This window comes from Asterias amurensis, chromosome 9, assembly GCF_032118995.1.
Source record: "Asterias amurensis chromosome 9, ASM3211899v1".
Taxonomy (NCBI): domain Eukaryota; kingdom Metazoa; phylum Echinodermata; class Asteroidea; order Forcipulatida; family Asteriidae; genus Asterias; species Asterias amurensis.
Window position 1 is genome coordinate 2,831,642 of NC_092656.1, and position 25,823 is coordinate 2,857,464.

At 40.2% G+C, this 25,823-nt stretch overlaps 2 protein-coding genes across 4 annotated transcripts; one reads left to right on the top strand and one right to left on the bottom strand.

The window, feature by feature from the left end:
- Positions 1-2,245: 2,245 nt before the first annotated feature.
- Positions 2,246-12,751, bottom strand: LOC139942263 (arrestin domain-containing protein 3-like). Of its 2 annotated transcripts, XR_011786650.1 has the most exons (8): positions 12,371-12,751; positions 10,494-10,655; positions 9,767-10,011; positions 8,947-9,129; positions 7,928-8,113; positions 5,963-6,125; positions 4,059-4,647; positions 2,246-2,256 (listed from the first exon to the last, which is right to left on the bottom strand). XR_011786650.1 is itself a non-coding variant. In XM_071939057.1 (7 exons), the coding sequence occupies exons 1-7, from the start codon at positions 12,501-12,503 to the stop codon at positions 4,469-4,471; spliced, it is 1,251 nt and encodes a 416-aa protein (XP_071795158.1). In that variant the 5' UTR covers positions 12,504-12,751; the 3' UTR covers positions 2,642-4,468. The 2 variants fall into 2 exon arrangements, 1 of the variants encoding a protein (XP_071795158.1); XM_071939057.1 differs by lacking the exon at positions 2,246-2,256 and having other exon boundaries at positions 2,642-4,647.
- Positions 12,752-12,986: 235 nt separating this feature from the next.
- LOC139941711 (arrestin domain-containing protein 3-like) lies at positions 12,987-23,328 on the top strand. Of its 2 annotated transcripts, XM_071938322.1 has the most exons (8): positions 12,987-13,062; positions 15,273-15,566; positions 16,245-16,355; positions 17,192-17,427; positions 18,853-19,035; positions 20,275-20,460; positions 21,075-21,201; positions 21,647-23,328. In XM_071938322.1, the coding sequence occupies exons 2-8, from the start codon at positions 15,434-15,436 to the stop codon at positions 21,820-21,822; spliced, it is 1,152 nt and encodes a 383-aa protein (XP_071794423.1). In that variant the 5' UTR covers positions 12,987-13,062; positions 15,273-15,433; the 3' UTR covers positions 21,823-23,328. The 2 variants fall into 2 exon arrangements, with proteins under 2 accessions (XP_071794423.1, XP_071794422.1); XM_071938321.1 differs by lacking the exon at positions 12,987-13,062 and having other exon boundaries at positions 15,142-15,566.
- The last annotated feature ends 2,495 nt before the right edge of the window (positions 23,329-25,823 follow it).

Here is a 25,823-nt window from a genome sequence, read left to right on the forward strand (position 1 = left end):
TTCTAACCATATGCATTTTATAACAAACGGTTAAAGACGCTTTTCAACGACCAACTCGACCGATCAAAGGCAACGTGTTCCTTAAAACATTGTGCACATTACACGCTGCAGCAGCAAACGATCGAATCAACTATAGCTGCTTGTGTTTGTGACAAACTATCTTTAGGAGCATGTCAATCATAAGCAGAAATTGAAAGCTTGCGTCAGTGCAAGTTTATCCATCGATATCATTGGGCCTGTATGACAAGTCCCTTTCTGTACCACTGCGGATAAAGACAGTGACTATGGTAATATCAATGGCACACCCGTACGACCTGACCGTCAATATGATTGACGTCGGCTTGAGGCCACTCTCTGACGTAATTCACGGGCCTCGAAATGTGACGTCAGATGTTGAGGCTAGACGCAGCATTGATGCTAGCCTGATGAACATTTGACGGTACACATTGAGGCCCGTGAGTTAAGCCAGAGCCTCCGTCCACAATCACCTTTGGCCTCGCATTCTTGTCACAATAATGGGAGACTTTCCAACGCTAGGTGGCAGCAGACTTACCGGGTAAATTTGCATTGTTTACGCAGTTCTACACATGCGCACTGAAGTGAGAACAATGGCTTTACTCGGTAAGTCTGCTGCCACCTATCGTCAGAGAAAGTCTCCTATTCGCAATCAAATCTTACATTCATGTATAATAACATATAACATTAATGCACGATGTTGCAAGCAGACGACCGATCACCTCAAACCAATCAAAACACAGATAAAGAAAGCTGAAACGTCACGTGCACGTTATCCAATGAGGTCATTGTATCTAATGATATATCGCTGGTTCTATAAAACCAAATATTAAAGACAGGATACCAGTCTCCATTGATTTCCACCGTTCTACCACATCGGTCGATTTTACAAACAGCTTCCCACGATCAACCAATGAAACCACCGCCCATGCCACTTTTGTTTACCATTTAGTACGGACAATAAAGTTTTTCAAATTGTACATAATTTTTATATTGATAAAGGGAAATAATAAAGTTATAAGTGAATATTAGAATGGATTGATTGTGGTCGTGTTCTTGTTTGATTATCCAAGTTCATAAAATAATAACTTTTCGCCAGCATTGTTCCATTTTAAACTCATGACACATTCAAGACATGCCATGATTAAAAGACACGTAGATCTGAGTGTCGTCAGTGTACATACATTAATTTTAGCTGCACACTGTCGATTCTAATCAGCCGAATTGTAAGTTTTGCCGAAAAGGGTGACATGAGTTGCACTTGTATGGACTCGATCATTTCCGCGGTCCCCGATGCGGCTTTCCTTTCTGTACCTGGTGGTTCATATAGACTTGTTGATCCTCACAGTCTTTCATAGATGAAGGGATCGCTCTTTGTGCCACAGTGTCATCGTAGATGTTGTCGGTCAAACAATGTGCGTTTTCGTACACCGTCTTCGACGCGAAGCCTGCTGCTTCCATCGCAGGGCCCTCATTCTCGTAAGTTGGACCAGCTCGACCTTTACTAAACACGACTGATGCCTGGTCCTGCGTCGGGGTCCTCTGTCGGGAGAGTGCTTGACCACGCTGCTGAGACGACGTTCCTCGGAACCTTCGAAGCAGAAGAACTAGAACACCGATGACAAGCCCGACTACAAAACACGAACTAGCTGAGATAATCACAATGTTAACGGCTGGTGAAGTTGTACCCGATGGCGTAGCTAGTATCAACCGTTCCCTTGTTGTGACTGACGGTGTGAATGTTTTACTAGTGGTGTGGTCTGCTGATGACGGGTCCATACTTGAACCAATGACAGGGCTGGATACGACAATAATGCCCTCTGCTAGGAAAGTAAAGTCAAGCCCGTTAGTAGAGTACTCACACGAGTAAGTCCCCGCATCTTCCAGATTTATATTTCGTATTTCCAGTCGAGTGGTTAACTTGTCACCAGCGTCGCGGTTTTCTACACAAACACGAAAGTTGGTATTGGAACAGGCACTTCTGTCATTATAAACCATTCCAGACGCTCGATGTTTCCATTGCGTTTGCAGGTCAACCGGGATGAAAAATATTAGTGGTTTTTGCAATGTACATTTTTCAGCTCTGTTGTTCCCCCGAGAATCACATGTTTGTCGTCTGGCCCTTCGACGAGTATTTGACTTTGAGCATCGGCAAAGTGAGTTACCACGACCGCGAGCAACACCAGCAACACCAAACCGCGATTACGAAAAATTAAGCTGTCGGCCATTATTTTTCTCCAGCTGTTCACAAAGAAAAGGTGGCGGTTAGTTGGCTTTAAATCTGAATGTTAATAATAAGCACCCTGTACAATGAATCTTCCGTATTATACACCATCATGCGCAATTGCATTTTCTTGACGCAATGATTTTGTTTTTCATTGTTTCCTTTTTAAGGACATGGGCGTCTACATAGCATTAAATTACAAACCTGATTTCCTTTTCGGTCCAGGAAATAAACTTGAACAAGATGTCAACAATTTGACCGACTTTCAGTTCTAAATGGTTTTGTTGTGTTTATTCTAAACATGCCGTGACCATCAAAATAACCAGATTTGTCATCCTGGTTTGAATGTTTTGTTTCGGCCCTCCATAATGCCCCCCCCCACCCCCGCTCAGAGCTCTTGACGTACACCTCATGCTGAACCCATGAGCACACAAAGTAAAAGTTTGATATAACTAGCACATTAATTTTGTTAGCCTGAGTGATAAGCAATGCTCTTGAATTAACTAACCTTAAAGGCACTGGACACTGTTGGTAATTACTCAAAATAATTGTTAGCATGAACTTAACCGGTAACGAGCAGTGGAGAGCTGTTGATAGTATAAAGCATAGTGAGAAACGGCCCCCTCTGAAGTATTTTGTAAGTAAGAGGGTTCTCACTCAAATGTTTAGACTCCATATACCTGAAGCCCCTTTTAAGCATCTGAAAGCACATTATCAAAGGCAGTGATATTGGTAATTACTCAAATAATTAATAGGATGAAACCTTACTTGGTAACGAGTAATGGGGACCTGTTGATAGTATAAAACATTGTGAGAAACTGCTCCTTCTGAAGTAACGTAGTTTTCGAGAATTCGATTTTGTGACCCAATAATTAGACTTTGAGGTCTCGAAATCAAGCATCTGAAAGCACACAGCTTCGTGTGACCATGGTGCGACAAGGGTGTTCTTAATTCTTTTACTGTTATCTCGCAACTTCGACGACCAATTGAGCTCAAATTTTCACAGATGTGTTTTTATTAGAAGACTGGTCTTTCTTTAAATTTATGCAACAGGGATTTTTTTATTTAATTCTTCTGCAACTTCGTAGTGTTGTTTTATGCATATGTTGGGGGTACACCAAGTACACACGAGAATACTGGTATTTGACAAATTAATACCAAAGGTGTCAAGTGCCTTTAATTATGGCTGATAAATCATACTCAGTGAAGGACTGAGAACCGAAACTGATACAAAGTAAAGCCCTGTCTTTTTCTTTCGAATATTGTGTAATAAGCGGAAGATACTAACAAGAATGAAAGAGAAACTAAATGTTTCTTTGCAGTAGCACATTGTGGTTGTTGATGGTGGGTGTTTAGAGGAAGTGGTAGGGCCGGAAACATTGTTTTCAAGTTTGAGATCGAGGTCACTTGTACATCAAACATGCAAAACCACAAATCACTATCACTATCATTAACTGCCAGTGGTCCCCAGTCGTATCTATGAGGATTGATAAAGACAGGCACTGGTCTTATTTGATGAAATGGTTTCATTGGATAACAGTGCAGTGACGTATTGCTGTCCGTGTGCTATGATTGGTCGGGGGTTTGTCAGCTTGCGCTTGAGGTCGTGTGCATGCAGTTTGTGCATTATGTTTGGATATGCATGTAACGGTACGTGTTAGAATTGACACCATGGGTGTCACATTATCATGGAGACCCCCCCTCCCCCAATGGAAACAGGGTGCTGATAAAGCAACCATTGCTGCTGTTTTAAAGGGTATAATTATGTACTTTTTCCTGACAAAAAAACACAATGTCCACAGATTTACATTAAACTTACACTGTTTGAAGAGTATATGCAATGAGTGCACATAATAGTATCATTTTAAAGGAACACATGACGGTTGAGTTGGTCTTTGAAAAGCGTTTGTAACCGTATGTTATAAAATGTATATAAATGGTTAGAAAGTATTGTAAAAGTAGAATACAATGATCAACACAAATATTCACCGAAGCTGCGTGGTTTCCTTTTACTTTGCGAACTAACACGGTCGGCCATTATTTTATGGGAGTCCAAAATTACTCCCATAAATGGCGGACAGTGTTAGTCGACGAGGTAAAAGGAAAACCACACAATTTTGAGTGAAACTTGTGTGGATAATTATATATTCTACTTTTAAAATATTTTTCAACGGTTGTTTTGCAAACGCTTCAAAGACCAACTCGACCGATCCAAGGCAACGTGTTTCTTTAAATTTCAAGAGATTGGTGGGAATCTGTTGGCGTGTCAACCGAAAGATTGAAGTACGGATAACTAGGCACGAACTGGTCATCACCAAAGTACTCCCCGTTGTTCCGTTCGTTGGTCAGTCTAACTGTTTGGCCGACAGCCTCCACGTAACTCGGCGGATGAGCCTCAACACCAAACGCTGGAGATTGGTAGAAAGAAATTAAGCAAAGTTGAATTTATGTTCCTCAGAATCATAACAGAAGCCACTGATCGAAACAGGCCGAGTGGTTTAGGTGACCGAACCCAAGCTCCGGGGCCAATTTCATAGAGCTACGAAAATAGCTCGCTTATTTTACACATGTTACTGGCCAAAATGTCCTGCCATATACATTGCTTATGACTAGTATTAAGCTGTTTTTTACTTAGCATTACAACTGAATGCAGTCTTGGCCGGTAATTTGATTTTACTAAGCAATGAATTTTTTGCTTAAGCAAAGTTGTTTGCTTAAGCAGCTCTATAAAATTTGGCCCTGAGGTTTGTCAGCAGCGGAGTGTGGGTTCCAATCCTGGTCATGGCACTTGTATACAGTGCTAACATACATATGTCAGGCTAAAACCAAATCAGTACTCATTATCACCAATTTCAACAAAAATTTAATGATCTGGTTGTTTGTTAACAAATTTGAGAAGGTAGTGTATTCTACTATAAGAGCCAAGCTCATATGGCTGACTACATCATTACGGACTGTGTGGTAGCCCTATTTCAGCCCTAGGAATAGGTGGCAACGGCCCCCTGTGGCAATACACCGATCCATTAAGCCAGGCCCAATTATCATTGACCAATCACGACCGCGAAATCTGATCACCATTTGAACCGTTTGGTGATCTTTGCACTTCTATTGATCGGGTTTCGCGGCTGTGATTGGTCAACTGGTAAGGAGGTGGGGCGTAATGGATCGGTCTATTAATGGCAGTGGACGCTATTGGTAATTGTCAAAGACTAGCCTTCACAGTTGGTGTATCTCAACATATGCATAAAATAACTAACCTGTGAAAGTTTGAGCTCAATCGGTCATCAAAGTTGCGAGATAATATTGAAAGAAGAAAACACCCTTGTCTCACGAAGTTGTGTGCGTTTAGTTGATTTCGAGACCTCAAGTTCTAAATCTGAGGTCTCGAAATCAAATTCGAGTAAAATTACTTCTCTCTCGAAAACTATGGCACACCAGAGGGAGCCGTTTCTCACATGTTTTATACCATCAACCTCTCCCCATTACTCGTTATCAAGTGAGGTTTTATTCTACTAATTATTTTGAGTAATTACCAATAGTGTCCACTGCTTTTAAGGGTGCCCGTACCATTGCGATCTCCCATCCAACATTACTTTCTTCTTTTTAATACAGAATAGAAATTTCTCGAAATCAACGGTACCAATTATTTTACAATTTCTTTCATATAAGAAAGGAAATTGTCTTCAAACACGAACTAAAAGACGGGATAGGTACAAATCTTACCCGATTCTGCCATCCCTACGGGAGAATGTAGTGCCGTGTCAGTGGCCGAGGAGCTGGGTGTGTATGCTGGTGGCGCTGGGGGGAATCCTTCAGGCAGTCGAGCACGAAGAGGCACCGTGCCAATAACTATTGGAAACTTCCACTTTCTCTTGACGCTCAAACACTGCATGATAAAAACAGTTCGACGAAAATTTAAAGCTATTGGACCCTTTCGGTCCAGAAACAAAAATAAAATTCACAGATTTACAAATAACTTACAGGGTTTACAGAAGTTAATGGTGAAAGACTTCCCTTGAAATATTAATCAATGAAATGCTTAATTACTTTTTGAGAAAACATTAAAACAAAATCAGTTCTCGATATCGAGAGTTACGGATTTATTTTAAACACATGTCATGACACGACGAAACGTGCGGAAACAAGGGTGGGTTTTCCCGTTAATATCTCCCGACTCCGATGACCGATGGAGCCTAAATTTTCGTCCTCAGGTTGTAATGGTGGCGCACTCCTGGAGTTGCCGCCATCACCTGGTGTCTTTCAATCGCTTCTCGTCTCAGTTCTTTGACGCTTCTTCCACTCCACTTTGTGACGTTGTCTATCCAGCGCAGCTTAGGGCGGCCTCTGCCTCGAAATGTGCCTGTAGGCAGACCATCTATAGCTGCGCTGGGTAGGCCTCCCTGTCTCATCACATGAGCGCACCATTTCGCCTTCCGCTCTAAGACCTCATCACTCGTGAGACACCACCGTCCACCAATCAGTTCAGCCAGCCTTTCATTTGTGATGAAGTCTGACCACTTTATGCCCATTAGGGTTCGCCAAATCATTCTGCCAAAAGCATCGAAGCGCTTTAGGTCAGCTGCTTAGGTCAGCTGCTTTGAAGGTGAGTGTGGTGGAGTTATACAGTACTTTGGCAATTACCAAAGACTGTACTAGCTGTAACTTTGAGTCAAGGGAAACACGCGAAGATGCCAAGTATTTGCACTTCCGAAGTGCTGCCTTTCCGATCCCTATTCTTATCCGGACTTCTTCGCTGTCATTGAGATTGTGAGTTATTGTTGTGCCAAGATAGCGAAACTTGCTGACACGTGGTATAATGGCTCCACGAAAGGCGATTGTCGAATCTGTTAAAACCTTCTGGATGACGAGGTACTCTGTCTTACCCGGATGTATTACAAGGCCATACTCCTCTGAGATAACTCCAAGAATGGCAAGCATGTCCTCAGCATGCTTTCTGGAGAGAGCCATCAGGACCAGATCGTCAGCAGATCTCAGCTCTTTGATGTTGAGACCACTCACATCGGGGGCTCTGAGATGTGCTGTACGGAAGTACCACTCCCTCATCAAGCATTCTGTGTAGAGACTGAAAAGTATTGGAGAGAGTGGGCAGCCTTGTCTCACACCAGCTGGGGTGTCAAAAACCTGTGTGAGTTGACCCTTCCATCGGAGTTGACCATTTGCATTCAGGTACAGGTCTTCAATGAGTCTCAGTACATCACCCTCAACACCGAGTTCGCTAAGTTTTGCAAACATGAGCTCGTGGTTAACTGAGTCAAAGGCTTTATTTTATATAGAAGTTGTGATACACGAAGTGTGGGCCTTGGACAATACTGTTTACCGAAAGTGCCCAATGGCGTTAAGATGTGGTGTTTTTTTACTTTCATTTGGTTCAGAAGAACATCTTATAATGTTTGTGCACCACGACCTCTTCATGCTGTGAAGTTCTTTCCAGGCCAGAGCTTTTCTAACTTTGTTGTTTCTGCAAGCTATTGTCATCAATCCATGACCATTATAGTTAAAGTCAGTCAGTCTCAAGTTTGTCCCTCTGTATTGCTTTGAGACATGTTATAGGCCTTACCTTGTCTTCCTTATGTTCAACTGCAGGCCCACTTATTAATGGTTTCGGTGATATATAATGTATGTTGTTATTAGTAAAATGTATAATTGATATTATTATTTTCAACTCACCCAAATGTAATATTCTATGTCAATGATATTGCACCCAGGTAGACCCGAGGGTGGTACCGGAGGAATGAGCCTCGGGCCCAGGCTGAACTCTGTCACTCTACCCCGCGGAGTCGCTACTCTGTACCTCACATTCTTTATGATGTTGTCCACGTTTTTGTTGTTGGATTTCGAATAAAACGTTGACTTCTGGAGAAGAAACATTGTCAAAATATAAACGTCTCTATAATCGTCTCTGCAGAAACAAAAATGATTTAGAACTTAAGGAAATGGACACTATTGGTAACTACTCAAAATAATTATAAGATAAAACCTTACTTTGTGACGAGTAATGGAGAGAGGTTAATAGTGTGGGGTGTCGTGGCCGAGCGGTTAAGAGTACCGAATTCAAGCTCTGCTGATTCTGTTCAGCAGTGTGTGGGTTCGAATCCCGGTCGTGACACTTGTGTCCCTGAGCAAGACACTTAACCATTATTGCTTCTCTCCACTCAGGGGTAAATGGGGACCTGTGAGGGCAGAGATGGTTCTTGTGATTGATTTAGCCGAGTAGCGCATTTGTTGCACGAGGCTGTATACTCCCCAGGGAGCTGAGATGGTTTAAGGAATGAATTAAGGCCCAGTGACCAGGGGTAATAATTTGAAGCGCTTTGGGACACCCATTCGGGAGTGAAAAGCGCTATATTATTATTAGTATAAAACATTGTGAGAAACGACTCCCTCTGAAGTAACGCAGTTTTCGAGAAAGAAGTAATTTTCCACGAATTTGATTTCGAGACCTCAAGTTTAGAATTTTGAGGTCTTGAAATCAAGCATCTGAAAGCATACAACTCCGTGTGACCATTGTGCGAGAAGGATGTTTTTCTTTCATTACTATCTCGCAACTTCGACAACCGATTGAGCTCGAATTTTTACAGGTTTGTTATTATTTTTATGCATATGTTGAGAAACACCAACTGTGAAAACTAGTCTTTGACAATTACCAATAGTGTCAAGTGTCTTTAAAATATCCATTAAATTTGTACCTGTATAAATTTGACGTTAAAATCACACGATTCTTCCCTGTCACGGTTGTCAACTTGGCCAGTGAGGTATATGCTCTCTCCGGGGACGTAGCCTTGTTTTGGTAAACCGACGGTAATTGATTCTTCCACAGTGGATCCACATCCACAACAGTTGACAAGCTCCTTCGTTTCATTTACTTCCAACTGGAAACAAGTACAACAACAAAGTTCTGTAGAATTTACTGCCTTTGTTTTTACCCTTGGTGCATTACACTGCCACTTATAGCACTACTTATTTGGTTCTTTTGAAGTATTCTGCTTACGCATTCAGTTAAAATCCCCTTTCCACCGACTTCTAAGAGAACACGCCTAAGAAACATAAAATTTGAGTGGTTGGATTTTACCTGCTGGATTTTTTACAACATAGACTGCTCCGCTGTCTCAATTGAATTCCGAATTAACTCGTACACAAAATGAGCCTTAGTCTGTCGTGTAATAATAATATTGACAAACCTGACCCCGCCCGTGCACAATTTTCTAAAATTATGAAATAAAATCTTAGACAAGTATGACCAGGGGTGGATTTCACAAAGGTAGTCCTAACTTAGAACTAGTCCTAGGCAATGCTAAGAGATAGGACCAGTCCTAAGTTAGGATGAGTTACTGGCCCTAACTTAGGACCAGTCCTATCTCTTAGCATTGCTTAGGACTAGTCCTAAGTTAGGACTAGTCCTAAGTTAGGACTACATTTGTGAAATCCACCCCAGTTATCACATATCAGGGTTTTATAATAAAGTCCCAAATGAACTCATGTGCACTATTTATATTTTTTCAAACAAACCTGCACTTGTGGCATGGTGTTCAAGTCCACCATTGGTCCTACCACACTAAACAGCTTCTCTGCTTTGAAGGATTTGTTGGATAGCTTCCTGATGAGTGACAGCGTTGCCTTCACTTTGTACCTGACGTACCCATATTTGTGTTCGAATGGAGACGGCAATATGCGAACGGGGAGTTGAAATGAAAAGGGGTAGGAGTGAGTTCCTGGTTCAACATTCAGCTGATCATGACCGTGTTCGTGTTTCCCTGCAATGTTTGATAAAAATGATTATTGTATTAAAAGTGATGTTTTATCTTTAGTTGAATTTGGTCTTGATTATACACAACAGCCGTTACCCAGCCTGGACATTTTGAGAAAGAGGCAATTTCTTACTTAAGTAATATTTGAGTCTGAGAAAGACTTCAGGCCTGAAGCCTTTCTCAGGCATCTAAAGCACACTAACTTTCACAAGGGTATATTTTCTCTTACTATTCTTGCAACTTGAGCCTAAATTGTCACAGATTTATAATGTGCTAAGATACACCAAGTGGGAATACTGGTCTTTGACAAAGGAAGACTTTGGAACGCTAGGTGGCAGCTGACCTACCAAGTTAATTTCTGAGCGCACATTACCGAAAACATTGGATTTACCTGGTAAATCTGCTACTACCAAGCGTCCCAAAAGTCTACCATTACCAAACGTGTCCAGTGCCTTGAAGTAACTGATAAAAAGGAAGGGTCACGATACCTTTACCGAAGATGACGGAGACGGTTTCAAAGTACATCTCCTTCTTGGAGTGTGGAACCTTACTATCACGTGATGAAGGATGGTGATTGACTCCATCGTCGTATTGACTCTCAGGAGTAATCCATCTTGTTTTAGCTTTGCCGTTAAACTTCACCCATATACCTTGAGGATAACAAAAATAAACCACATAAAAAAATTAAAACAATTTCGGTGACGATGTATTAATTTATACATCAAAGGCAGTGGACACTGTTGGTAATTACTCAAAATAATAATTGGCATAAAACCTTACTTTGTAACGAGTAATGGGGAGAGGTTGATAGTATAAAACATTGTGAGAAACAGCTCCCTCTGAAGTGACCTAGTTTTGGAGAAAAGAGTAATTTTCCACGAATTTGAGTTCGAGACCTCATCAGATTTAGAACTTGAGGTTTCGAAATCAACCATCTAAACGCACACAACTTCGTGTGACGGGGTGTTTTTTTCTTTCATTATTATTTCGCAAGTTCGATGACCGATTGATCTCAAATGTTCACAGGTTTGTTATTTTATGCATATGTTGAGATACACCAACTGTGAAGGCTAGTCTTTGACACTTACCAATAGTGTCCACGCATGCCTTAAACTCCAATATCTTTACACACGGCCAAATGATCACGCTGAATGTTGCATTACGGTCATGTGAGCTGAAGGGATAGTGTAGTTTGGGTAAATACTCTACAAGTAGGCCATTATTGTTAGAGACTACCCCCTTTTATTGTCGTCATTTATTGTTGCTATTATTGTTGTTAAAAACTACCCCTTTTTAAGTGTGTATTTGAAGAGGAAGGGGACAATTTTCACCCATTGTAAAATTACTTTAAAAAAGGGTTTCTGAAGCCTTTCTCATGCATTAAAATCACTCAATTACATAATGCAACAATGTTAGTTTATTTTTTTATTTTTTTATTCCATAATGCAACAAAAAACATACAAATACAATAAATCACAGGAAAAAAACAAAAAAATTAAACGACAAATCTTCAGGGCAGAACACAAAAAACAACGGACAGAAGACAAACAGAAAGGGACAGCAAAATAACCAAGGACTAGACAGTACCAACTAGACATCTACACACCAGATAAACAATATAAACCGAGCAGAAAACTCCAATTAAAACATATTAACCCATTTTTTGTTAAGGTCATAGAGTGAGCAATTTCTCGTTGCTATGGGAATTATTTTATTTTTTTTCCCCATTATTTTTGTCTCCAACATCGACGACCAATTTAGCCTGAACATGGCTCTATACAGGATCCGCTGACCCAGAACTGAAAAAAAAAAAAAATCTGGGTCTATGTGGCACATTTTCCAGGTAAAGCTGGCCGTGAAATGGGTCAAGCCAAACCTTACCCGGAACCGGAAATTGCCAAAGAGTTTCCAGTTTCAAAATTTAGTGAAATATGGTCTGTTCATTGTCCCTAAAAAAAACAGGATCGATGCCACTACAAAGGGCTTCGTACACCGTCTCACCTTCCTGTTTAATTCAATCTCCCAAACCAACCTTCCATCGACATTTTCCACCAATCCATCTCTGCCTTCAAAGTCCAAGTCAAGCAAGTGTACCAGCCCTCCCCCTCACTCATCTTGCCTCCCTAGTGTTAAGTCACAGTAATTTTCCTATTGGGTCTTTCATGTTTTCTGTCTGTTCTCAATGGGTTTTCCCCTCTTGCCATGTGTGTATGTGTATTTTTATGTTTTGTTTACTTCCTTAATTTATTGTTAAATTTAACTGGTTTTATAATGTTTGATATTAATATTTGTATCAATCCTGTAATTGGCGATTGCGCTGTTGGATTTTGTATAAAATGATATAAATTACATAAATTATACACACCTTGTACATTCTTCAAACCTTGGTCGCGGTTTGCGTATACCTGGACGATAACCTGTCCACTGATGACGTCACCAGGAGCAAACACGTTCGTAGTGCTATCGAACAGAATAGTCAGTACCTTCAGTCTGCTCATGTCTCCCTTGCTCGTCGCTAAAACGGGTATCAACAAGTCGAGTGTACAAACCTCTGGAATCGAAGGCTATTTTGTTAGCTTGTCTTATTGCTTGAGAGGTTTGTGTTCCCTGAATCGCCTCTGAAACGATCGAATGTTTACAAGTCGAGTCCGTGTGCAAACATTGTGACTCGAAGCATTTTTCGTGCTTGTATTTTCACTTAGAAGTTGCATTATACATATATACATGTACACCTGTACAATCCAACTACGACATGACACCGGTCGCTTGTAGTAAACATAGGGAGCAATGTTAGTTTTCAGGTCTATTGAACCATGAAAACACAATAAACTACAATGGGTGCGTTCGTTTAGCTTCCCTGGGTCGACCCCGGTGTGTGGCGAAATTTGTTTTCCGGGACGAACACGGTGGGTAATTATCTGCACACGTTTGTCCTGGAATATTTTTTTGCCACAGACCGGGGTCGACCTAGAGAAGCTAAACGAACACACCCTATATGAGTAGAAAAACCCGTCAATGCCATACACTTCTTCAGTGTTATGAAGCCGGCATTATGAGGTATGGCAGACACAATATTATAACACTATAGACGACGCGACCTATTTAGTTTACATTCAAACCGCCATCTACAAAACACTGTTTACATTATGTTTCACCGGGCAAAAAGACGCATAGTCATGGTAGGATTGCATACACTTTCTAGTGGCTGCCAAAACACAAAGGTTTTGCCCGGCGGTATGCGCGCGAATCATTTTATGGTTATCGTGTGACGTCAGAGGTCGCATCGTCTATAAGTTTGGGTAAATCTGATCATATCCACCCAATCCAAACAGTGCGATGCCATAGTGTCCACTATTTTTCAAAAAGGTTTATGGCGACCTGGGGCCTTTCTCAAACTTCGGCTCGGGCTCCGGCTTAGGCTTAGGCTTAGGCTCCGCGCGGTGTGTACGCAGCTCGGCCTTTAACCTGCATTACTAGTGCGCAATTGCACCAACATCAGCACGTGGAGCCTGAGCCGGAGCCTAAGCCTAGGTTTGAGAAAAGCCACTGGTTATAAAACCTCTACATGTGTACTTTATACGCTGCATATTTCCTTTCAGTAACATTATTTCAATGCAACACAAGATGTGTCAAAATGTGCAGAAATTACTAATTCAGGTTCCGATAAATCTGACTATTTGTAAGTGTTTAGCTACTTTATTGGCGCAGTTTATTAGTGTTACTATGTACACTGTATTCCTACACAAGTGTAGGGGCTTGAAGATTGAAGTCAGCTTAAAGGGATCGTACACCTTTGGTAATTGATGGAACCCACTGTTTGTTTCAATCATGTTGTTGATTTATACCGTAAAGTAACCTACTTCTTCATTGATATTTGGGGAGTCTCGGGCTCCATGTTTAAGGCGTTCCCCGTCACTTTATCTCTTCTTCCTCATACGACCCAGACCCTTCTCGTTTCGCGTACCTGAAACTTACCCTTTCCACCTTCACGAACCTCTCCCCTTACCATCAGTCACTCATACGTTGTTATGCTATTATAACAACTCTTCATGTTAAAGGATTTGGGTACTTCTTCAAAATGCCCACAGATTTACATGAAACTTACAGGGTTTGAAGATAATGATAATGGAAAGCTTCCCTTCAAATATTACTAAGGTTGTGTAGTTTTTGAGAAATTTGCATTTATTAAGTCATGTCAAAAAGTATTATGCACAGTGTTTGCGAACTGTGTAAAGGGTTGAAAATTTAAGCTAATGTTCAAGGGGAAACGTTTCACAGATTTTAATTTTTCTTTTTTACGTAAAAATGTTACAGCACCTCAAAATCTTGACTACAAATATACTTAATTGGAAAAAACACTCATGTTTGAGAAATAACTCTTGCATTACACCGCTGCTCAGAGTTTCCATTACATAATTTCATCAACAGTGGGGGTACTTTGCGTTTATAAATAAACGTTGGTGCAGTAAAACTAAGGCCCTTTTCGAAACCACGGATTCGGCTTTGGATTCGGCTCAGGCTAGCTTGGCCCCGCGGTACGCGCTCAGGGCTTCAGACGAGAGGACGGAGCCTGAAGCCGAATCCAAAGCCGAAGCCGTGGTTTCGAAAAGGGCCTAAGTAGAAAAAAAAGAAAAAAAAAATGTAAATAAAGGATATGCCTTTATGGCGTGTCGAAAAGATTGCAAATGTTGTGTCCCTGGGGTTGTTGACTTAAGAAAACCTGGCGCATTTTGGGTACATTGGCCCTTTTAAAATGCCAATATTTTGCTGAAATGTATATTCACTTTTTGAACTTGGAGTCTGGCTGGTTTATTATTTGGTTTTTTATTTTTATTTTGAACGACACTATATCAAAGTCTAAAAACGGATGATGCAGATACAAAATGTAAACAAAAATTCCATATGATTAGTGTAGTATCTGGTTCGCTAGGATATGACCTTGAACGTACTAGGTCACCTTTTTTTGTAAACAAGTGTTACATGGTCTGTAATAACTATACCTTTAAAATGCAAATAACAATGTGATATAAAACACCAGCCTGATTTGATAGATAAGGAACAGAGGACAACATTAACACAATTATTATTTTGGTATCAACAGTTATAGATTTCCTTTGATGCAACTGACCAAAAATTGAGTCAATAATGACATCATTTGCATGAGATCCGCACCGTTCCAGTGTAACGTTTAAAGTTCACTCCAGTATACCCGGAACTGTGGTATTGACTATTGCATTTCCTAAAGTCTGGCCATTTTTTATCAACAGTTAAGCTGTTAGCGTATTAGAGGCTAGACCACTTCAAAACGCAATATGTAATAAGTGCGTCAGCAACTTCTCACAGGTTCCAGAATATCAACTCTAAGTATTTTAAGCGACCGTACCGCGAAGTCAATCAGTACACTGGAAGAAATTAAAAAGACAAAAACATGGGCAGACTGAAAAATATGCAGATTGTGTTTGACAGTAACAAGACGGTGTTTTCATCCGGTGACGTCATCAGAGGGAAGGTTTTTCTGCAAGTGGACAGAAGTGATCATGTCGGATTGAAGACTGTCCAAAGTAAGTGATACACTGTTGGGCAAAAGAGATGAGGGGAATAATATGTGTGTAAAGTATGTGTGTGATCTTGCCAAAATGTAATAATAATTTGCCAAACCGGTATCCGTACTTTGGGCGAACCATTATGTACATGAAATAACAAACCTGTGAAACACGTTGGACCAGTTTTCTCACTTGGTGTATCCCAACATAAGCATAAAACAACAAGCCTGTGAAAAATTTGGCTCAATTGGTTATTGAAGTTGCGAGAAAATGATGACAGAAAAATACCCTTATTTGACGAATTTGTGGGCTTTCAGATAGAAATAAAAGACTTCTATAGCTAAAAGTTTTTAAATATTTTTGTGAGAAATTATTACCCCTTTCTCCAAAACTACTTAACTTCAGAGGATGTCGTTTCCCATAATGTTTTATACTATCAACAGCTCTCTAATGCTCGTTACCAAGTCAGTTTATAAGTAAATATTTGTTTTGAGTAATTGCCAAACGTGTACCAAGCTCGTTCAGTCATCGGAGTCACAAGAAAATAGTGCCAGACCCTTGACACATTTTGACTGCTTCTAAACATCAGGTTTCAATTGTTTACGTTGACAAATACATAGCGAGGACCTTACTTTTAGTTTTTAAGTCTTTATAGCCATTTGACGCATTCCATTTCTCAACCCACCATCATTATAGAAATGTGGATGCGGTTCAGAGGGAAAGCTAAGACAGATTGGTCAACTGACGATCATACGCACACTCTAACCGAGATGTACTTTGATGAGACCGTTATTATCTTCAAACCAGGTACATACATAGTACTGTATCAAAACGCAATGAACTATTTGAGCACGCAAACTAAGTAACCATAAGATGCTCTTTATGAGAACCGAATGGCAGACATCTGGGATGCTAGGTGGTAGCAGACTTACTAAAATCCATGTTCCCGGGCATGTGCGCACGCTCAGAACTACGTAAACAATGGAAATTTACCTGGTAAGTCTGCTGCCACCTAGCGTCCCAAAGTCTCCCATTGAGATAACAAACTTGTGAAAGTTTAAACATCCAGGGAGGGATCCATTCATATTGCACAGGTTGGATCAGGTGCGCAAAACAATATTAACAGCATAGCAGCCTAAGACTGGTTTGTGTGTACGATTCAATGGGAAATTCCCTTCAGACAGCGGACCAGTCTATGTTGTAAAAAACTCAGCGGGTAAACGACCTTGCCTTCAAATTATGTTTCCAAAGCGGTTTCCTCACAGGAATCAGGGAAAACTGGATTTAAACTAAATTCAAACGCAGAGTAACACAACACAATTGTGTTTTTTTTTAACCATGATAAATGGCAGTTTGATAGTTCACTTAAAGAACATCTTTTATTGCTTTATTGTTCATTAATTTGTTGTATTATTTGCATTGCTATTGTTTGTCTAAAGCGCTGTGGTCTAAATGAAATGGCACTATACGATATGGGTAAAAACCCATTGTACTGTATTGTATTGTATTGTATATACTAATTGGGTTAATGAATTTTTCATGTTTTTGTTAGCGGCGATTTTTATTTATCGTGTGTGTGTCTTATATTACGGGTTTCTTTCTTGATTGTTTTCAGTCGTATAAAATTTGCAATTTAATTCCAGGGCAACGTGCTCAGAATTTACACGTCCCACCAGGGAAGCACGGCTATCCATTTCAATTTCAACTTCCCCGTAAAAACCTCCCAGCCACATTCGAAGGCAAATACGGTTACGTGAGGTATAAAGCCAAAGCAACCGTATCACTCAAGAGGACACTGCTCGACAAAGAGTTCAAGACAAAGAGACTGTTCAGCATGCGTGGGCCAACATTGGATCTAAACACCATTCCCGAAGCCAAGGTTTGTTTAAGTTTGGACTTCAGAGATTGAAACCAGATAAGCAAATGTTTCTGTACATTTAAAGGGTCTGGGTACGTTTTGTAGGACAAAAGACACAATGTCCACACATTTACATTAAACTTACACAGTTTGAAGGCAATGATGGTAGAAAGCTTCCCTGAAAAAATTTACTCGCTGAGGTGATGTAAGTTTTTTATTTTATTTTTTTTTCTTTAGAAATGAGTATCTCTATCTTAAAACGGTGTACGTTTAATGAAAATCTGTGGACCTTGTGTTTTGTGTTTAAAAAAGTACCAAAACCCTTTAATAGCCCTAGAATTTCCATTCTTAAATATTTTCCGGATTCTCCAATATTTTCCTGATTTGTTTTAAGGATTTTCTTTTTGAATCGATTTCGAAGAAAAAGTTATTAATTAAAGTTACTATGACAGAGGTAATGTTCATGTACAGAAAACAAAATTGCACCCAGAAAATCAAAGAAATTTATTTATTGTACTTTTCGCCAACGAAGTCAGAAGAGTGCTTTATATGCCGCCCTCTCGTGGCTCGTTTTTCTCAATAGGAAGGCAACAAACCAATGTTATCTAAAAGAAGGAGTAGATCTACTATTACTGAGATTAACGTAGACTGTGATTTACATTTGAAGTCAGTGAAATATAAGTTAAGACCAGAACCAAAGCCTCAAATCAGTAAATCTTCTTACAGTGAAAATTTGGGATTAGAATTACCCCCATTGATCAAGTTCACTGGACATCATCACCACAATAATAATTATTGTTATGTATAAACGTAGACTGTGATTTACATTTGAAGTCAGTGAAATATAAGTTAAGACCAGAACCAAAGCCTCAAATCAGTAAATCTTCTTACAGTGAAAATTCGGGATTAGAATTACCCCCATTGATCAAGCTCACTGGACATCATCACCACAATAATAATTATTGTTATGTATGGTAGTCAACAGCATCGCTTAGCGAAGAACTTTTCATTACAATAGATTTTGGAAATCAATAACTTGACTCAAAACTAACAATTTCCCTGTGTGGCCTAAAATATACAAGATTCGAACCGCCTCTAGCTTCTTGGCAATTTTGGTGGTCTAGCTGGTAATACGTGGGATTCTAGTTGGGATTCGTGGGTTCGAATCCCACTGGAGTATTATGCATGTGACCCGGGAAACGTAAGTGTGGGCGCTACCGTGGAACACACATCGCTGTCAGTTACAGGGTGAAACCATATTTTTAACAGTTTCCATAAGACTTCTCTAGAATTGCTAAAGGTCGTGGGTTCGAATCCCAGCCGAGTAATACGCCTGTGCCTTGCTTTTCCCCCACAATACTCGGGAAAGTACTGAGTATACAGTGACAACACACAAAGTTAAAACCAAAAGTACAGTTTCCCTGTAAAATGTTATTCTTCACACAGTTGGCAGTGAACGCGAAGGCAGAAGCGCACAACTGTTGTGGGTGTACACTTATGGTCTCTGATGAAATATCCGTCGGATTGTCAAAGCAAGGATACGTTCCAGGTGAAAGCATAGTCGTAACTGGACAGGTGGATAACCGAGACAGCACTGAGAGAATAACGCTATACAGCAAGCTATTGCAGGTACTCCCACTACATACTCCCCACCAGGGCCCAATTTCATAGAGCTGCTAAGCACACAAAATTTGCTTAGCATGAAACTTCTTCCTTGATAAAAAACAGGATTACCAACCAAATTTCCACGTGATTTTCAGGATAAGCAAACAACAGCTGAAGACCAGTTACAAGCAATAAGCAACAAATGGAAATTTTGTTGGTAATCCTGTTTTTATCAAGGAAGAAATGTCATGCTAAGCAAATTTCTGTGCTTAGCAGCTCTATGAAATTGGGCCCAGGGAGCTGAGATAGTTTAAGGAATGAAATATAATGTTGGAGGCGCTTTGAGACGCCCTCCGTGTGTGAAAAGCGCTATATACAAACTGGTTATTATCATGATTTAAAGTCACCTAGAATTAGATTTTTTTTCTTTCAAACATAAGAGTATATGCTACCGAACAATAAAACAATTTGTTTAGTAATTGTTTGTCACGATTTATATGTTTAAAAAATATATAAAGTTGTTTGGGGGCTGACTCCGCCTACCCCTTTTGTGACGTCAATCGAGGCAGACTTTGCCTGCAATGCGTATAGTAAACACACGTGCAAAGTACATGTACGTCCAAGTCGTGAGTTGGTACGTTTCAAAAAGTGTTTTTCTGCATTCAGCAGCAATACACCTGGTCGGCATTGCCGGAAAAACCCAAAACAATCTGTTTTTGAAACGTACAAAAAACATGTAAATAACATAAGAACTGATTTTTGAAAACCTTAGTTAACTGTTTATTCACATTCCACTCATCAAAACACATATATTAGTGGCAAAAGCTTTATTTTGAAAAAAATACCACTTCCAGGTGAATTTAAAGTTAGGGTGTCATGGCCGAGGTACTGTGGGGACTTTTTGTAACACAAAACACAATGTCCTCAGATTTACATTAAGTTTTATACACGATTTGAAGATAATGATGGTAGAAAGCTTTCCTTAAAATATTACTTGCTGAGGTGCTATGAGAAATTAGTAAAAAAATGTCACGGAAATAATTTTAGCATGCACAACGTATTTATGCGACTCTCCTGAAAACATTGCTCTGTGATTTTCACTTTTTTTCTCTCAAAAACTTGACGACCTATGAAGCTGAAACTTATACAGGTAATTTATATCACATACATCTTCATTCACAGTGAGTGAGTAGGCATTCATGTCATGTCCAAAAACATGATCTACAAACCCCTTTTAAGCTTCAATTTCTTCTTGATTTTTAGATCATAACATTCCACTCAAAATCTCATCAAAACGTCAAAAAGAACACACTAGCCACGGTGAGTGCTTCTGTAGCATGTCCGAGGGGCAGGGTGACAGACTTCAGCATCGGCCCGCTGCGTATCCCTCCGGTACCACCCTCGGGTCTTCCTGGGTGCGGCATCATCGACGTGCTCTATCGTGTCCAGGTAGGAACATGAAATCTTAAAGGTGCATACTGAATTCTGTCACCCATATTGAAAATGGGCTGGAGGAGGATGATTCAAAAGAGGGCGCTATATCAGAAGAAGTTTGTACAATGGGTGCGTTCGTTTAGCTTCCCTGGGTCGACCCCGGAGTGGGCCGTTTTTTTGTTCCAGGACGAACGTGGGTAATTATCTGCACACGTTCGTCATGGAAAAAACCCTGCCACACACCGGGGTCGACCCAAGGAAGCTAAACGAACGCACCCACAGTTATGGGGGACAGAAGCACCCTGCTCAATGACGCAAACATTACCGGGGCTCTCGAAGAAACACCGGAACTTGAGTCCGGTGCCGTTTGGCCACACAGGCCACAATTGGACCGAACACTGAGAACGAGGCAGCGAGTTTTTCAAATGCTGAATGTATACAATGAGTAGGGTAGATGGCCTTAGCTTTCGATCCAAACCGGACCTTCTTCAGAGGCGTAAACAAATACAACCAAATAAATATCTATTTATAAAAAAAGATGGGAAAGGGATTAAGGGAAGGATAATTAATATTATACATTCATGTTTTGAATTAAATGTCCACGTTCTTTTTGTTTCATTTCTGAACAGATCTTGAGTGCAAATCGTGAGACGAACTTTACGATACAGGTAGGCAACGTACCGCTGAGGATTCCTGCCACACGGACCAGAGCAGAGACCGAGTTGCCACCATACCCCGGAGAACAACCGAACGCGGGTATACAATTTGAAATTATAGCCACTGAGATACAGTTTTGTTTGAAAGTTGATTTGAAAAGCTCCCGGAGTCCGATTTCCAAAAGATCTGACAGGCTGCCCCGGAAACTGGTTTAAGAAGTCAGATTTCGCTCGAATTCTGCGTCTTAGACCCATTCTGTATCATTCTGGCACAAATTCCGGGTCATGGTTTGGTGACCTAGACAGTGGCAAGACCCAATGGACAAGAAATCCTGGTCGTTTATGGAACCCTGGAGTGTTTTTTAGAGTGTACCCATTAGTCCACACATAATCTACACAGGTTGTATAGAGGGCGCTCGTTGAGTTATTTTGTTGAATGCTGGTTCACATCCCGCCCTGCCAACAATCAGGGTATCTGGGATACAACGGGATGTCAGTAAAGGCTACAAGTTGTGGGTTTCACTTTTCTTTTACTTTCCTTGCAGCTGTTGCTTTGGAAGCTCCACCGCCTAGTTATGAAGAAGCTGCAGCAATGAGCGGACTGATACCCAAAGATAGGAGTGGGGAGAACTACTTCGCCAGTGAGCAGTTTGTGCCCAGCTATCCATACTTTAGTTTGATGGTTGAAGATGGGCAGTCGGAAACCCGCTTTGATCAGTAAACTGTACTTGACTCGAACTAAGATCAGAAATCAAAGTATTATTGTTTCTGCAGTGGGATTCGGGTGGTTTATTATTGAATATGGGCTGACAGTTTAAAACAAGTTTAATGTACAATGAAGTTTACAATTAATCATTCAGGAGTGTTTTTATTGTGGATGAGCATAGCTCAATTGAGGTTCAACCACATGAAGCTAAATTGATTCGGGGAAAATGTTTGTTCAGTCAATATAACTTGAAAGGCTTAGAGATTAAACGCAAATATTGTAAGCAATTTTTTTCAAAGTTTTCTTTATGACTTAGGCTTTCTTGGCTTATTGTTTTGTGCACCACCACGGACGCAAGTTTAAGGATAGCTGTCCTTAAACTTGCGTCTGTGTTGGCTATCGATAGCGCCACCTTGTGTTAGATATTTTAAAACTGTCTATCAACGATGGTTTTTATTTTCGTACAATGGTTGGGCTACGATATGTGTTGCCTCCCAGTTCTCGTTTCCGTTGTTCTCTATTACTCATCTCGTTTTGTCTGCCTGCAGACTGTATATTTCTTGGTGTCGTTTAAAGGCACTGGACACTATTGGTAATTACTCAAAATAGTTATTTGCATAAAACTTACTTGGTTACGAGTATAATGAGGAGAGGTTGATAGGATAAAACATTGTGAGAAACGGCTCCCTCTGAAGTGAGATAAAAAGTTATTTTCCACGAATTTGATAGACCTCAGATTTAGAATTTGAGGTCTTGAAATCAACCATCTAAAAGCACACAACTTCGTGTGACAAGGTTTTTTCTTTATTTCATTATTACCTCGCAACTTCGACGACGAATATTGAGCTCAAATTTGCACAGGTTTTTTTTATGTAATGCATATGATGAGATACACCAAGTAAGAAGACTGGTCTTTGACAACTACCGATAGTGTCCAGTGTCTTTAATACTCAAAATATTTGTCAGCGTAAAAACTTACTTGATAACGACAAATGGAGAGCTGTTGATAGTTGTAATTCAATCCAGCGAGAAAAACATAAAATAGTGAATAGAGTTTTTATAATAGAATTTAATTTAATGGAATTGGATGATTTGTTTCTTCACCATAGAGTATACTTACAGAGGACGAACGTTCTTCATCAAATATGTTCTTTGGTACCAGTGTTATTTTGGCTTTAGTTCATTAATGTTGGGCTTTGGGGATCATTTGGGGCTTTGTCTTGTTGGGGTTTTTAATTTTGTTTACCTGCCTCCTGTTTTTACATAGTTTTATTGGTGTTGTTTTTGCAAGGTTTTAGATTTGCTTTTGTTTTAATGTTTACTGTTGTGTGATTTTAATAAGCGTTTGAGTGCAATTTCCTTTTTATAATGATATAATTATATTTTACCGTTGGCAGGTTACACATCTTCAGCGGACAGTTTAAAAAACAACAACTTTCGTTTACATTATCAGCCCCTGTCCAACTTTTAATCATTATGTTTATTTCTAAAGATTTTAAATAAATACAAATTACAATACGATGAGCAGTGTATGAAAAAGGTCATTGACGGGGCATGGCGCTGTCGAGACTACGCATAAGACAAAAGGGGGAAAATGATGGAAGCCCAACCCGGGTTTTAAACGCATTCTCATTGCCGCTGTCACTCTCAATCAAAGTGAACTATTATCAGCACACCATAGGGCGGTTCCTCCATGGTTATATGCTTTTACCGGAATGTTTCAGCTAAAAATGTTGGTAATTATAGGCTGCCTGCTCATGTAGAGCGCTCAAGACTGCTCGCACGTGTGATCTTATCCACCCAGGGGGGTTATGTGCCCTTCAAGACGGTGGGGTGTGGGGGAACATGCTTTAAATTATCCGGGGCGGCTTCAGACTATGTGCTCTTCATCATTGTTTCAAATCTAATCTTGCTTGTCTAGCGGGGCCCCTTTTGTTTGATTATTACCCGCCGGGGAATTCCAATGGGTTCAGTATTTTTTGCATGACTCATTTTTTTTTTTTTTTTTTTTTTTTTTTTTTGGGGGGGGGGGGGGGGCTGTTAAGCTGACTGATCATAAATGGTATGGATGGGATGTGGAAGTGAAGGCCCCTAGACCAGGGAGTTTAGAGTAACTGTCTGAAAGTGAAAAGTCAGCTATGAAGATGTTTTTTGTTTAAAGTCGACTAAACACAAAAAGAATCAAATGATGGACCTATAAATTGATTATCAGCACTGTTTGAACCCCAAGGGCACTGTTGGACACTATTGGTATTGTCTAAGACCAGTATTTTCACTTGCTGTATCTCAACATTATGAATAAAAGAACAAACCTGTGAACATTTGGGTTCAATACTGGTAATCGAATTTGCAAGAAAATAACGAAAGAAAAAACATCCTTTGCACAATTTTGTGTGCTTCCAGATGTCTGAGAAAGGCTTCAGACCTGAAGACTTTTTCATATAGATCAAATACTGCAGTGAGGTCTTTTTCAAAAACTATACGTTACTTCAGAGGGAGCAGTTTCCACAATGTGTTATACCTATCGACAGCTGCTCTCCATTGCTCGTTCTAAGTAAGTTTTATGCTAATGAGTATTTTGATTAATTGCCACTAGTGTCCAGTGCCTTTGATGAAGAAACTGAGGTACTTGTAAAAAATGTCACATTTTAAAGACACTGGACACTATTGGTAATTAACAAAGACCAGTCTTCTGACTTGCTGTATCTCAACATATGCATAAAATAACAAACCTGTGAACATTTGAGCACGACTGGTCGTCGGAGTTGCGAGATAACTATGAAAGAAAGAAACACCCTTATCACACGAAGTTGTGTGCTTTCAGATGCTTGATTTCGAGACCTCAAATTCTAAATCTGAGGTCTCGAAGTCAAATTCGTGGAAAATGTCTTCTTTCTCCAAAATTACGTCACTTCAGAGGGAGCCGTTTCTCACAATGTTTTATAATTATCAACAGCTTCCCATACGAAGTGACGTTTTATAATGCTAATATTTATTTTGAGTATAACCAATAGTGTCCACCGCCTTTAATGAAGAAATTGGGATACGTCAAAAATGTCACATTATTTAAAGAGCCGTTTTTGAGAGGTAAGAGTCCGAAATGTCGGCAACGGCTACGGCTAGATCATGGCGTCAACATGCGTTGCAGAATAGACATTAGCAACACCCCTAACCATCGCCAGCGCATTCGTAGCCGTAGCCACAAGCGCATTCGTAGCCGTAGCCACAAGTTTGAACCCCGTTTAAATCAATCTCTTTAAACCACGCAAGCACAACTCCTACAAAACCAAAGGTTCGCAATCTCTAAAATGAAACAGAAACTTGATGTGGTCTCCAAAGCTTACTTTTTGATTTGCAAATCATAACCACAGATCGCAATCAGAAATTTCAAGAATGTTAACGATCAGATGATCTTAAGTACACAGTGAGAAGTGGCCAACTGATGGGAGGGTCCTGAATCCTGGAAATACAACACAAATGTTTGCACAAATATTTATATGGTCAAGGGGGTCCCAACGAAACACTAGCAGAGTTTTAATTAACCAGAGGGTTTGAAACCGCATCAACCGGTAACGATAAACGTCAACAAAACAAAGTAACCCCCGGGCTGTTTGAGTTTTATGGACCCAGGTCTTAAACAAAAATGCTTACCACAAAGAAAATATGTGTTTTTTGTTTGAAGTAACTCATAGCATTTTAAACACCGACAATAACAATCCTCCATTTACCTCAGAAAGAATTTAGAATGTTCTTAAAGTATTTCCCTCCAGACTCGTTTCCCGGGGGGGGGGGGGGGGGTAGTTGGACTTGTGGCAAGAACGAAGCAATACTCATACTGAGCAATTACTGAAAAATAGTCTTTAAAGAGGCTTGTATTATCATAGGGGTATTTTCCAAACCTCGGCTTGGGGCTCAGAGCCCACCCCTATACGCATGACAACTTGCTAAGCACAGACATATCTTGCTTAACAGAAACTGGTTACCAGCGAAAACTCCATGCAGTTAGCATTGTTGCA